The sequence below is a fragment of the Xenia sp. Carnegie-2017 genome, unplaced genomic scaffold (genome assembly GCF_021976095.1).
Source record: "Xenia sp. Carnegie-2017 unplaced genomic scaffold, XeniaSp_v1 HiC_scaffold_24, whole genome shotgun sequence".
Classification (NCBI taxonomy): Eukaryota; Metazoa; Cnidaria; class Anthozoa; order Malacalcyonacea; family Xeniidae; genus Xenia; species Xenia sp. Carnegie-2017.
Window position 1 is genome coordinate 17358953 of NW_025813487.1, and position 14328 is coordinate 17373280.

Genomic DNA, 14328 nt, shown 5'->3' on the forward strand with positions numbered 1-14328 from the left:
GCTGTCGTGAAATGTACATAGCAACACTACAATATTCGTCCAATGTACAACAAATGAGGATAACATTATGTTTTTTAATAATTATCTGTATCATGATTAATAGTTTACTTTTTCATTTTTTACGACAACGCGCTTGTTTGTTTATCCATTTTAATGCGTGCATGTATGTTGAGAATTTCTTGAACTATGTAGTTCATTCAGCGTGCGTATGTATGTGTGCCATTTATGTTAGATAAAATCAGTCATTTAGCCAGCAGCTGAAATTGACAATTAACATTCTATAATGTGCGCTGTGAATTGGCTGTGCATTATAAATAGCTGCTATATTTGCCATTTGCTTGACATGTGGTGAAACGCGCCGCTCATTTCAATCACACAGCGGTAAGTTTTGTGGCCGACTTTCGTTCATTCCTATTAATCGTGGAAGAAGTAACTTGTTTTGATTGAGGTGGAGAGACGGAATACTTGATTTGTAGCAAGTTTTGATTTATTTAGCAACACTAGGATTCTTGTTTTTTTTTAAGGTGGAGAAATTCTCTCATCGAATTTCAACATTCCTAAGTGATCGCGGATTTCAACTAACGGACGCGAAATATCAACTTGTGAAAACGCTTTCGTAAGATGCTTGTTTGATATAAGCCAAGGTGAAAGAATGCTTTCTTTAAGCAATCGTGTGTGTATCGTTACAATAAAATAGGGCATGCTACAAATGTACGAAAGTTAATGATTTTGTTAGTTTTTTCTCTGTGTGTTTGTGAAAACCAATTGATGTTTGTATGCCTACATATACTACGTATTGCCATCGTTACTCATTTCATTTTTTTGTAGAGCTCAAGAAAGTCTTATGACGATGATGAATCGACGAATGGGGTCAATCGATGTTATACTACTTATGGCAGTTGTCGTACAACAAGGGTCTTCGACAAAATATACTTTACAAATGAACTCAACAGATATATACGAGTGGCCAAGACTTGTTTATCCTGTTGACTTTAATCTTTGCAAGGGGAAGCTGGATTTCGATTTTAAAACTTTCAACAAAAACGCGATTGTTTTGTACCAAGATGATCATGGACAATCTGATTTTATATCCATGAGTTTGGTGAATGGTCGCCTCGTGTTCATAATGGGTTTTGGAAGAGGGCCTTTGCAAAATTTCACGACTACCGAAAATGATTATGGAGACTTCAGATGGCATACTGTGAGCATCGAGCTCAGTTCATTCCACAGTAATGACGTAATCCCGCGTGTTTTGATCACGGTCGATGGGAAAATTGTGTACAACAAACTGAGAGAGAAAAGTTGCCAGTTGGAATCAAAATTACTGATAGGTGGTTTGACTCGTGAGCGTTTACAGTATTCCAATTCTTTAACCTATCAAAATTACAAGTCTTTTTATAGTCTTGCCACAGGTGGTTCAAGGTACGTACGATTTACATACTAGATTCACTATTTCTATTTGCATTTTGTGTTTGTATTTTAAAATCTTTGTAGAGGATCTGCGTAATTTACTGCGATCAATAAGTGTCCTCTATATTTCGAGTGCATGTGTTTGTTTACGTTAAGTTTTATGAATGGTGTATGTTGGGTACGTTTGTGGATTGATGTGAACATTGTGTTTGTACAAGGTCAGCTTAACTTAACTCGATGTTTTTGTAACTTGATGCTTCGTTGAATATCGTAAGTGTGTTGTGGATTTCATTCATAATTCATGCGTTATGACACATTAATTTTTTAAACTTGTTAAATAGACTTGAGTTTTTCCTATTTTATAAAATCGAGTCGATGAGTCTTGTATGTTTCTGCTTTTCAGCTCTGTGCGTAAATATCCTTATGAGCTGTAAACGTTTTCTATCTTTTATTTAACATTCATATATTTTTACTCGATCTTTTTGAAATTATTTTGTCATTTAATAATGCATATACACGAGTTGCAGCTGCAAAACGACAGCCGTGACGTTTTGCCTTCAGCAGGTGCAGTTTAGTGGTTTTTTTTCCACACTATATGTAAAAATTAAGGCCAAAAAGATAAGACCACTTATCGGGTTTGTTTATGATCTTTTGCGGTGGTGAAATTTTAACAACCAAACTTTTGTTTTCATCCTAGATTTTTTTTCTATTTTCGTTGTTTTTTTATAAGATATTGTATAGGAATGTAAGCGATTTGTTTAGATGTTATTTGTGATACATTGACAACGCTATATGTGAGAAAATTAAGCCAAATTGCTCGCCTTTTTTTGATCTCAATACTCGAGTCTTAGCATTGGCGATTACGAATGTTTGTTGAAGATTTTCTGACAATAGTGTAAGTGATATATCATAGTGTTCTATGAACCCGTTCATTCATGACCAGATAAAATATAAAATATTTCTAAGAGTTGCGTGAAGTCCTGTGATGATAAGGTATTTAAAGGAAAATGCACATTTACTGCGCATGCGTTTTATAAAATTTTCTGGCAAAAGCTTGAAGTATACCGTGGCGATGTTTGCAACACGATAATGCCTTTTTTCGCTCACGATATTCTACAACAATAAGTGATTAGTTAAATTGTTTGATGTCTCTTTCGTTGCGGGATGCATTTGAATAAACAAAACCATTTTCACCTCAAACTCATTACAATTTAAAAGCCCATTGCTGCGTCAATGTTCGCCGAAATTGACGCTTCGAAAGGGCGACATTTCTGAAGTTCTCCCTTTGAAGTGACTGTTGCTTGTCGATATTTAGACAGTAAGGCAAAAAAGTTTTCACAGACCAGGTTTTAAGTTTGTTGTTTTCACTAATAAAACAGCATCGTATGGAGAATCGTCCAATAACATTACAAGGAGAAAGCAATTAATATTCACTGGTTGTCTTATCTCCCACTATCAGCGATAAATGCGTATCGCTTAATGCTTGGATCATGCGCAGTAGATCGGTCGGTGTGTGATCACTGAGTGACAAACACCGATGACGTTTGGTTTCGTGACTACGAAAAATGCTCGATGCTCGTATTTTTGGTGAAGTAAAAATGAAGAAATAACGAGCAAGTGCTCTGGTTTACGACGGTTGATTACCGAAACAAGTTGTAGTGTGTGCTTGTGCGTTTTTTTTGTCTTGCTAACTGCATTTCATGTGCAGCAAAGATATGATTTTAAGCGTAGTTGTCTCACTTCTTCTTGGAATCGTTGTATCTTCCAATTATGGTGCTGTACACGGAAATGGACTGAAAGTTTGGACGTTTCTCAAGATGACGACAGATCTTCCGGGGCCTTTCATGATATTTGAAACGAATCTAGCTGGGGGAGTGTTTGAACTGCAGTTCAAAACATTTGTCAAAAATGCCTTTATTCTTTATCAAGACGACGGTGGAATTTCTGATCATATATATGTGTTCTTTCAAAATGGAAAGCTGCGATTTTTCTTCTATTTGAGTGCAAACAATGGTCGTATTTCGGTCGAAGGGGATTTTACGACATTGAACTATTATAATGATTTTCAGTGGCACACAATAAAGATCGTAAGGGACGCGAATGCGACGTCTTTTATTGTCGATAACGGCAAGGAGAGTAAAATTTTCAACACGTGCGGTTATCAATCATTGTACGTGTCACATCTGTGGTTAGGAGGATTTAAAAAAGATATGCTGATTAATGATTTATCTAATGCTAATCCTTTTTACCTATATGTCCTTCCGATAAATAAGTAAGTCAATTGATGAAGGTTCTTTGCTATTTACCATCCTTCACATGTGGTACACTTCATGCAAAAACACAGCACGAGCAAAAGCATTTTCACGTATTTAAGTATTGAAAATTTCTGCAGTATGTGCACGAAACATGTAGACGTTGTTTGTTTGTTATATAGGTTGTTCATTCCGCGTTTTTAGAGTCTTGCATTCTGTTGCTAAACTCGTTTTAAACAAAAATCGTCGAGTCTTTGTTGTAGGTCTTCATTGTTGATCGTAACTGTCGTGTTATTGGTAGTTATGCGAACGTTGTTGTCACTTGTTGGCTCTGAGTTTTTTATGTCTGACAGAAATTTACTCTTTATCACGTTAGCTAAGTTACTTAGCTATACATTAAAAATATAAGTTGAAAAAACGACTCATTGAACAACGCCATCTCCGAAGATGAAAATCCTGTTTATATCTCCCTTAGTTGTGGGTCATCGGAATTGCGTTAAATAGTTATAATATTTTATAGAAAGTTGCTTTTAGTTGCAGTTACGAAAAAATATCAACAATACTTTTAGTTATATGTTTTAAAAATGCTTGATTTTTCACAAAAAAGCGTCGGTCTTAAAATGTCTAAATTTTTACTGACATTTTAACTCGTTTTTCTCTCTTTTTCTTTCCTAGACGAGGATATCTTAATGCGTGCATAGGTGAAATTCGTTATGGTAAGACACAAGACAGCATGATAGACATTACAAATAGACCCGCAGAGAAATATCTCGTCGAAAAAGGATGCAATCTAAATTACTGTCATAAACCCGATCCCATTTGTAAGAATAACGGCAGATGCACGCCGGGAACGAATAACGATGTCAATTGTGATTGTCTTTGGACCGGTTTCACAGGCGACTATTGCACAGAACGTAAGATAGATTTGATTACTAATATCCTTAATAAAATTTCTGCCCGAAAAAGATTTTGCTTCTCACGGTGGCGCAGCCAGTCCGCAAGTTTGGTCGCTTTTTTTTAACATGAGACCATTAACGTGAGACCGTTTAGAAATCTGTTGTTTTTACAGTAAGTGAAATATTTACATCGAACGAACAAACTTGCTTGCTGGCACTGTATAAGTAACATGCAATAGGACCACTTTCCTGTACACCTTTTACTGTATATATAAAATATGCTGGCTGCAGTTAGCCAACTCAGTGCTGTTATTGGTCAGATAATGCAATCTGCTAGCTGTCACGTGGTAATCACGTGCGCAATAAGATATGTGCGTCAGAATGTAGTTGCCCTACCTACTGTATGTTTCTTATGGTGTGGTGCTGGCTTTCTTTCTACAGATATTTAACGTAATATTTAAGGCGCTCAAGTAGACCATTCGCCCTATATTAGGGAATCTGGAATGCAGAAAAATTCAAACGTCGAAATGCAAAAGCAAAACGAATGGAATCCAGAACCAACAAGCTTGAATCCTGAATCTGATACCGCAATTGATTCGTGATGTATATTTTGCGAGCGTTAAATTACACAGTGTGAATGTGATTGGTTGTTGAATATGTCTAACGACATCATCTACCAATGATTTTCCTTTTTCGGTTACTTTTCACAAAAACCCCCATTGGAAATACACGTCGCTGATTTGAAGCGAAGTGTGTTTAAGTAGTTCGCGCACCGGAATACATGGTTATCTTATTAACATCAGGAGGGTGAATGTTTCACTACAATGCAAATTGCGATCTATGCACATGCGCAGCAGCTACCCACAACTACCACAATCTTCAGGTTGTTAACTTTCATTTAAGAAATAAAAGATGTTTACTGTGTTTACACAGGCTTATGCAAACCGAGGAGACTTTTGGGAGAACTCGAGAGCAGATCAGTGCAAGCCAGAGACCGAAGGTCGAAGGTTGCACATGCTCAAGAGTTCTCACAAACGTCTCCGAGTTTATTTTATAATACTCGTTGTTTTACAGCTGTTCTTGAGCTTACGTTAAATGGTTCCTACAGAGTAAAGCATATGTTTACAAACAAAGCCCTTAAAACAGAGTCGTACGGCTTTCGCATAAAGACATTACAAGATAACGCTTTGATATTCCACGCCATTGGCCCTGATGCGAGCAAGGATTACACACTTATAGAACTACAGAAATCTCGCATAAGGTTGACGGCTAATTTTGGAGGTGAGCTTGGTCGCTTTTTTTCATTAACAAGAATACATGTTGTCGCGAAGAATATTGAATGTGATTATCAATATTTGCTCAAGTGAATAAATTATCACATTGCTAATAACCACGTGACGTCTTTCTTATTCATTTTGAATGGAAATGCGTTTCCTTTTTGTTCAATCCTTAGTTACATGTAAAGTTTGGACTCGTGAGCACAAAACAATATCATAGCTAACACACATATCCCTACTTTACCCATAGTATCTCCGTGTATCACTGAATACCCTACTCTTTGATTTTCTTAAGCTGAAACTTACGTGTTGGAATCGAGCAACATTGTGAGCGATGGTAATTGGCACACGGTGAAATATAGAAAGACCGTAAAAACGATTACTTTGATCGTTGATTTGAGGGAGAAGCGCAAGCGGTTGATGAACAAACTTTATGTGAAGATGGACTACAATGGTCTCTCATTTCTGGGAAAGAAGAAAGCTTTAAAGTACGAGATTAAAATACAAGATTTTGTGTGGATGAATGAAGATAGGTCTATAAATTTCGTCAAAGAATTATACGAAACATTCGCCCATGGACAAGGACCACAAAGAATATTTGTTGTTGAACCACGGAATATACTTCCTAAGTTCAATAAGGAACTACCCAATCTCACTCCTAAACCATTTCTACCTATAACTAAATCTAATAACGAGTATCCATGTACGGAGAATGAATGTTCGACTCCATCGACAGGTAAATATTTTCATTGTCCACATAACACTTTAAGGAATGAAAGATGTTTACTGCATGTTTGCACAGGCTTGTGCAAACCGAGTAGACCTTCGCGAGAACTCGAGAGGAAATCTGTACAAGCCCCAGACCCAAAGTCCAGAGTTTGTAATGGCTTGAGTGTTCTTGCGATTGTGTCTTCAAAAAAGACGATAAGAAATCAACGTATTGTCAAAATTTCAGTGCCTGATATTTATTCTAACCCACCCCCCTCCCCCCACTCGCTGCATTATTGGGCAGATTTAGCTGTTAGATAGAAGTTATGTCAAATTCTTAGGAGTAGCAAAACTTCAGTGCTTGAAACAAGGATATGTAATATATGTACGTAGTTGACGGTATTTTACACTCCTGTGGCGTACGATGTTGACAGTATTTTATACTCCTGTGGCGTACGTAGTTGACAGTATTTTATTCTCCTGTGGCGTACGTAGTTGACAGTGTTTATACTCCTGTGGCGTACGTAGTTGACAGTATTTTATTCTCCTGTGGCGTACGTAGTTGCAGTATTTTATTCTCCTGTGGCGTACGTAGTTGACAGTGTTTTATACTCCTGTGGCGTACGTAGTTGACAGTATTTTATACTCCTGTGGCGTACGTAGTTGACAGTATTTTATTCCTGTGGCGTACGTAGTTGATAGTATTTTATTCTCCTGTGGCGTACGTAGTTGATAGTATTTTATACTCCTGTGGCGTACGTAGTTGACGTATTTTATTCTCCTGTGGCGTACGTAGTTGACAGTATTTTATTCTCCTGTGGCGTACGTAGTTGATAGTATTTTATACTCCTGTGGCGTACGTAGTTGATAGTATTTTATACTCCTGTGGCGTACGTAGTTGATAGTATTTTATACTCCTGTGGCGTACGTAGTTGATAGTATTTTATACTCCTGTGGCGTACGTAGTTGACAGTATTTTATACTCCTGTGGCGTACGTAGTTGACAGTGTTTTTACTCCTGTGGCGTACGTAGTTGACAGTATTTTATACTCCTGTGGCGTACGTAGTTGACAGTATTTTATTCTCCTGTGGCGTACGTAGTTGACAGTGTTTTATTCGTACGTGTGGCGTACGTAGTTGATAGTATTTTATACTCCTGTGGCGTACGTAGTTGACAGTATTTTATACTCCTGTGGCGTACGTAGTTGACAGTTTTTATACTCCTGTGGCGTACGTAGTTGATAGTATTTTATACTCCTGTGGCGTACGTAGTTGACAGTGTTTTATACTCCTGTGGCGTACGTAGTTGATAGTATTTTATACTCCTGTGGCGTACGTAGTTGACAGTGTTTTATACTCCTGTGGCGTACGTAGTTGATAGTATTTTATACTCCTGTGGCGTACGTAGTTGACAGTGTTTTATACTCCTGTGGCGTACGTAGTTGACAGTATTTTATACTCCTGTGGCGTACGTAGTTGACAGTATTTTATACTCCTGTGGCGTACGTAGTTGATAGTATTTTATCCTGTGGCGTACGTAGTTGACAGTATTTTATACTCCTGTGGCGTACGTAGTTGATAGTATTTTATACTCCTGTGGCGTACGTAGTTGACAGTATTTTATACTCCTGTGGCGTACGTAGTTGATAGTATTTTATCCTGTGGCATGTTGATAGTGGCGTACGTAGTTGATAGCATACCCTGTACGTAGTTTTATACTCCTGTGGTGTACGTAGTTGATGTTTTTACTCCTGTGTGGCGTACGTAGTTGAAGTATTTTATACTCCTGTGGCGTACGTAGTTGACGAGTATTTTATTCTCCTGTGGCGTACGTAGTTGACAGTGTTTTATTCTCCTGTGGCGTACGTAGTTGATAGTATTTTTATACTCCTGTGGCGTACGTAGTTGATAGTATTTTATACTCTGTGGCGTACGTAGTTGACAGTATTATACTCCTGTGGCGTACGTAGTTGACAGTTATATATACTCCTGTGGCGTACGTAGTTGACAGTGTTTTATACTCCTGTGGCGTACGTAGTTGATAGTATTTTATACTCCTGTGGCGTACGTAGTTGACAGTGTTTTATACTCCTGTGGCGTACGTAGTTGATAGTATTTTATACTCCTGTGGCGTACGTAGTTGATAGTATTTTATACTCCTGTGGCGTACGTAGTTGATAGTATTTTATACTCCTGTGGCGTACGTAGTTGACGGTGTTTTATACTCCTGTGGCGTACGTAGTTGACAGTATTTTATACTCCTGTGGCGTACGTAGTTGACAGTATTTTATACTCCTGTGGCGTACGTAGTTGATAGTATTTTATACTCCTGTGGCGTACGTAGTTGACAGTATTTTATACTCCTGTGGCGTACGTAGTTGATAGTATTTTATACTCCTGTGGCGTACGTAGTTGACAGTATTTTATTCTCCTGTGGCGTACGTAGTTGACAGTATTTTATACTCCTGTGGCGTACGTAGTTGACAGTATTTTATACTCCTGTGGCGTACGTAGTTGACAGTATTTTATTCTCCTGTGGCGTACGTAGTTGACAGTATTTTATTCTCCTGTGGCGTACGTAGTTGACAGTGTTTTATACTCCTGTGGCGTACGTAGTTGACAGTATTTTATACTCCTGTGGCGTACGTAGTTGACAGTATTTTATACTCCTGTGGCGTACGTAGTTGACAGTATTTTATACTCCTGTGGAACAGTATAGGGAATACACAGTAGATCCTCTTAATGTGCAACTTGCTGCTGTATATTTAATTCGATGTTTGCCTGCGGTTAGGCAGCTCAACCCTTCTATTGGTCGAGAAAGTAATTGACTGGCTAACACTTTGTTAATCACATGCGTAATAAGATATGCTTCGCACGAAAACTTCAACGGAGTGGTTGTACTGTATATTAATTATACTGTGGTATAGGTATGGCAGACCTAGATTGTTGACTTATGGTTGATTTCCTGTGGACTTAGTGATGACTAGTTGGACATTACTTTCAAACATTAGCATGATTAGTTTTAAAGTAAATGGTTTGAACCCTGGAGTATCGTTACATGTTTGTAAATGTAGATCCTCCAGGTTGGTGTAGTCCTGAGAAGGACTGTTTTTGTTGTTGTTGACTGACGTTTTGACAACCTTAGCGGTAGTCATCTTCAGAGTCAAATGACTCTCATCAACAACAAAAACAGTCCTTCTCAGGACTATACCAACCTGGACGATCTACATCTACAAACATGTAATGAATAATTTTAGTTGTTATTCCACGATTCCGAGAAAAATTTTATTAGTTCTGGTAAATTGAAATCTTTTGTGACTTTGTCTTAATCATCTTGACCGAAGTTTTCCCTTTTGACACAAATAAATTTTGAGCATCGAAGTTAAAAAATAAAATATTTCTTGTTGGAGTTGTTCTAGTAAGGTGACTCGTTCTCTTTGTTCAGCTTCAGAGATAGAAATGACGACGCCATTGTCCGCCGAGTTTGGATTAAATGATTCTGGAAAAGATGATAAAAGTTCTTCGACGACATGGATTGTTGTTGCTACTGTGGTATGTGTCATCCTTGTTGTTGCCGTCATTGCATTTTTTGTTTACAAATGGAACCTCAAACGTCAGTCTGGAAACTTTGAGGTGCATAAAAAGCCTGTTGCGCCCAGAAATACGATGATCCATTACCAGGAAAGCGCACATCGAAAGAAACAGCAACAAATGCGACTATAATTAATTGAGGTCAGTTTATGCCGGCACGCGTTAAGTGAGCACCTAATTTACCCGCATTGGTAAATTTCGTCAATTTCTCCGAGTTACAAAGCATGCATGTATTTTGCAGATTGTACCCTGGAGAATTTTCATGTTTCATAACTTTTTTCGCTATTGAAACTTTTCCTTTGAATTTTGACATGGAGACTAAACGTTGTTTTTGTCAATGACGCTTATTAGGAACGCTGTGTTGAATTAGCTGCAAAAGTAAAGTTTAGTACAGTTTTCGTAGCTGTCATGTTTTGTTGCATGTGAAGTCCGCGGTACAGCGCGCTCAGAAATGCGATCAAGATGATTAATTAAAGAAGTTTGCCATTGCATAAAATAGCATTTTAAAGAATGAAAGTAAAGTCCCGAACTAGGAAATTTTTCCCAAAAATTTTACGGCATTTAAAAGGAATGATTAGTATCCTTTCCAATGTAGATCAATAAAAGTAAAATCAATATATATATATATGTATTTTAAATAAAGTTCAATCCATGCAGCTCTTGGTATGGAAATCCGGGCATGAAAACGTTTAGTATATCATAAGTAAATTATAATAATTATTATATTTATACTTGATGAGCTATTTATATAATTACGATAAATAAACATTTATTATAATGATCATCTTAAAATTTAATGTTATTGTAAGCATTTATCAGACAACCTTTCAGTACTTTTCGTATTTCGTCGACATATTCAATATGCACTCGCGCTTTCAGTCTCGTCGCAGCCAGCAGTAACAAAACCAGTTGGTTTTTTTACACCTACAATAAAAATGTTTTCAGTCTGTTCCATGGAAAAACAACGGATGGAATTATTTCTTTAAAGAAATGTATGATGATCACATTAAGAATTTCGCATTGTGACATTTCCTTCTCGAGAACCAAAGGTCTGGATACGAAGTTAACACGATTAATGTCAATAATTTATGAATACTGCTGCGTATGCAACTTCAAGCTATTTATTCAGGGGGGGCAGAACCATAAGAATCATGGGTTGCTTCCCCGAAAAATCGTTTCATTTAATACAGGGTCTCCAAACTACGGCCCGCGGGCCAGATGCGGCCCGTTGGGCTTCTCAATCCGGCCCGCAGAGGCACTTCAGAAATATAATAATATTATTAAACAAAATAAACTTTATGCAGAAAGTTCAAGTTATGTCGCAAGCCAACTAGCAAGAGTGGCTTACGTCAATTTTTCTCCCAACTTCCGTTTTAAGCACATTGCGAAATTTAAAAAGCTGAAGGATAACGTGGAAATTTTTTATATTCTTCGGCCCTCAACATGCTGGATGAAAGTTCATGTGGCCCTCTGGCTGTAAAGTTTGGAGACCACTGATTTAATAGCATATACTGTTTGATTAATAAAAAGAAGAAAACGAAAATTTTGGTAACTTGTTGCACTGTGGAAAGCCCCTTCGACTGATCTGTGAATTGATTTGTTTTGCCCCAGGAAAAAGTAGTTTGTTTTCGTCACGCCTTTTTCATTATTATTCATGCGCATATTCGATGAAGACGAACCTTTAAAGTTACAGATACGCCGTGAAACGATTTGAGGTCTTTCTTTATTCAACATTCAACGGGTGAATTTTCGCCGAGTCTCTTTTTATTGCTCTTGTTGCGTGTTGAGGAGCACATTCGTGCTAACTTTTCTCGTTTTGTGAATAAATATCTCAAAGATTTTCTGTATTGACGAAGCCGCCATGCGTAGACCAGCGGATTCAATGCAAAATTTAATAGCTCAATCGGAAAGAAATTTTGATAAATTTCAGCAATCCTTCCGGAACGTCGCGTTTCATGAACGTGGTGTATGTAATGTAGACTAGCGTTGCTACTAGATAGGGTAAAACAGTAAAAACTAGAATACCCACAAGAAGTAGCACAACATTTGTTAGTTTATCTTGTTGAGAACTTATTGATTTTTCTGTGCGTTTCTTTCTTCTTCTGTCGAAAAGTTTGTCCGCTTTCTTTCGTAGGAAGCTTCCTCCATCACAACCCCAAACAATTTTTTGCTTTTTCTTTGAATCGCTCTCAGACGTGTTATCATTTTCCACTTTCTTGTTCTGGCTATCTGGGTATTTTTCATCTTTCAAAAGTGTTTCCGTTACTTCGCTTTGACTGGAGCTCACGTTATCCGTTATTTGTAACGATGCCGGAGCTGTTTCTTTGCTAAACAATGCTGTTGTGTTTGTCTTCGTGCTGCTCGTGTCGCTTTTGGAAGTGGATGCTCTTTGTAGGCCGGATGCATATCGTGATGAGGACGTTCTTCGAATGGTCGATCCTTTATGTAATTGTCCGCTACCTTCAACTAGCCGCTGCGAGTTGTGGATGCCGAAAATTATGAACGTGTATAGGATTATAATGATGAAAACGCTCAGGAAAACTCACAGAGAATGGCAAATTGCACGTAGACTATGAAAGGAGGCAGCCTAACCAATCCCCAAGAATTGTTGATATGCACCAAATACACGCAATCACCATAAGCACACGCTTCTTCGTGATCCACACGCGACAGTAGATGGGATACCTCACGATGAGAAAGCGCTCGAACGACATTGCTAACAACGTGAGGAACGAGGCTTGAATCGTTATCCAAAATAGACAGAGGAGATACAGTTTGTGATTTTCGTTCAACGCCAGGATTTCGTCCAATCCCATTGCGCAGGCGTTCATGCCGGTCAGCAAATCAGCAACAGCCAAACTTATTATGAAATAAGTTGTCGACGAATTGAAGTAATTCAACGGATCTTTTAGTAGAGTAAGTAGAACACCATTTGTCAACATTGACAGCAAACCGACCGTAAAACAGATGCATCGATGTAGTTCATTGCGTTTTGTCGTTGTGTTGTTTATACTGTTTAAAATGAATTGACTTAAAATGACTTTATTTTGCAGTAGGTTGGCGGCGTTTCTTCGTGAACTAGAGGAATACTATGCTTAATGCTTCATTTTCTGAGCTGTTCTTGCCTTCTGAAAGAAATACCAATGTATAAATTAAGTTACGTATTTTTCACGTCTGTTGCTACAATGCAAATTTTTCATCGAAATTTTTATTCATATCTGTAGAAACTTAATTCCATTCATTTTTTCCATAAAAGTATTGTGTATTGTGAAAATATACTGGTTGTCTTCGCTACTGCTAACAAATACATCTGCTTGTATGTTGCTTTTATTTATCAATGTTAACTGATCTTAATTATATTCATGAGCTGTGGACGTAATTTGTCACATTCGGTTCAATGGCCGCTTGGTTTTGAGAGAAAAAATCTGTTAACGTCATTCAAATTTCAACCTTTCCACGCCAGACGAAAGGTGCTTCCTTTGGTCAGTTTTAAAAGGTTTATAGAAGACTTGCCTCGTTTACGTTTTGTTGGCAGGCAGATTGGTCACGATTGAGGTGTATTTAATGTAAAGCCAAGTTAGTATGCTCACTGGTTAACCCTTTCTGTGGCAGTGTAGCAGATCTGCTACAATCACCAAACAAAATGGTTTCTTTAAAGGGTTACTTTAATACAACACGATGTCGTACTTGCACCGAAATCTTTGTCAAACTTGTGCAGCACAACGCACGCTACAAGATACTTGGCGAAATTCTCTGCTGGTCGAATTTCGATGCACTACAGATGGCTGTTAACGTTTTGTTTAATTAACCCTTTCTATGGAAGTATAGCCGATCAACAATCACCAAAACGAAATGGCAAAAAACTTTGAAAAAATCGGAGGATAAAAAGTATTTGATATCTTTACAATGAGCACTGTAATTCACAACAGCAAAGTTTTTACGCAAAATATTACTCACATAAAAGTATGCTTCTCTATAACATTTTGTTAGCCGAATAGCAGATGGTTTCTTTAACGAACTATTCGTAATTTTGACTTCAGATAAACCTTCGTTAATGAAGCATTTATGAAGGCTACTTACCACTAACACACAACAAAATTGAAGTTAGTCCAGTTGAATTGATTAAAAGAAAACAGCGTGCGTGGAAAAGTGTTTAACCAAACAAACAGCGTTCCAATATTTCTTTCGTAGATT

At 37.6% G+C, this 14328-nt stretch overlaps 2 protein-coding genes across 4 annotated transcripts; one reads left to right on the forward strand and one right to left on the reverse strand.

The window, feature by feature from the left end:
• The first annotated feature begins 374 nt into the window (after positions 1-374).
• On the forward strand, positions 375-10820 carry LOC124451621 (neurexin-1-like). Of its 3 annotated transcripts, XM_047002241.1 has the most exons (7): positions 402-448; positions 525-644; positions 829-1422; positions 4338-4576; positions 5633-5839; positions 6131-6571; positions 9989-10820. In XM_047002241.1, the coding sequence occupies exons 3-7, from the start codon at positions 845-847 to the stop codon at positions 10264-10266; spliced, it is 1743 nt and encodes a 580-aa protein (XP_046858197.1). In that variant the 5' UTR covers positions 402-448; positions 525-644; positions 829-844; the 3' UTR covers positions 10267-10820. The 3 variants fall into 3 exon arrangements, with proteins under 3 accessions (XP_046858196.1, XP_046858197.1, XP_046858198.1); XM_047002240.1 differs by having other exon boundaries at positions 375-644; XM_047002242.1 differs by lacking the exons at positions 402-448; positions 525-644; positions 829-1422 and adding an exon at positions 2918-3682.
• A 43-nt stretch (positions 10821-10863) lies between these two features.
• LOC124452274 lies at positions 10864-13076 on the reverse strand. The gene is made up of 4 exons (XM_047002856.1): positions 12727-13076; positions 12152-12503; positions 11814-12032; positions 10864-11058 (listed from the first exon to the last, which is right to left on the reverse strand). Exons 1-3 carry the CDS (start codon positions 13074-13076, stop codon positions 11862-11864), a joined length of 873 nt encoding a protein of 290 aa, XP_046858812.1. The 3' UTR covers positions 10864-11058; positions 11814-11861.
• Positions 13077-14328: the final 1252 nt, after the last annotated feature.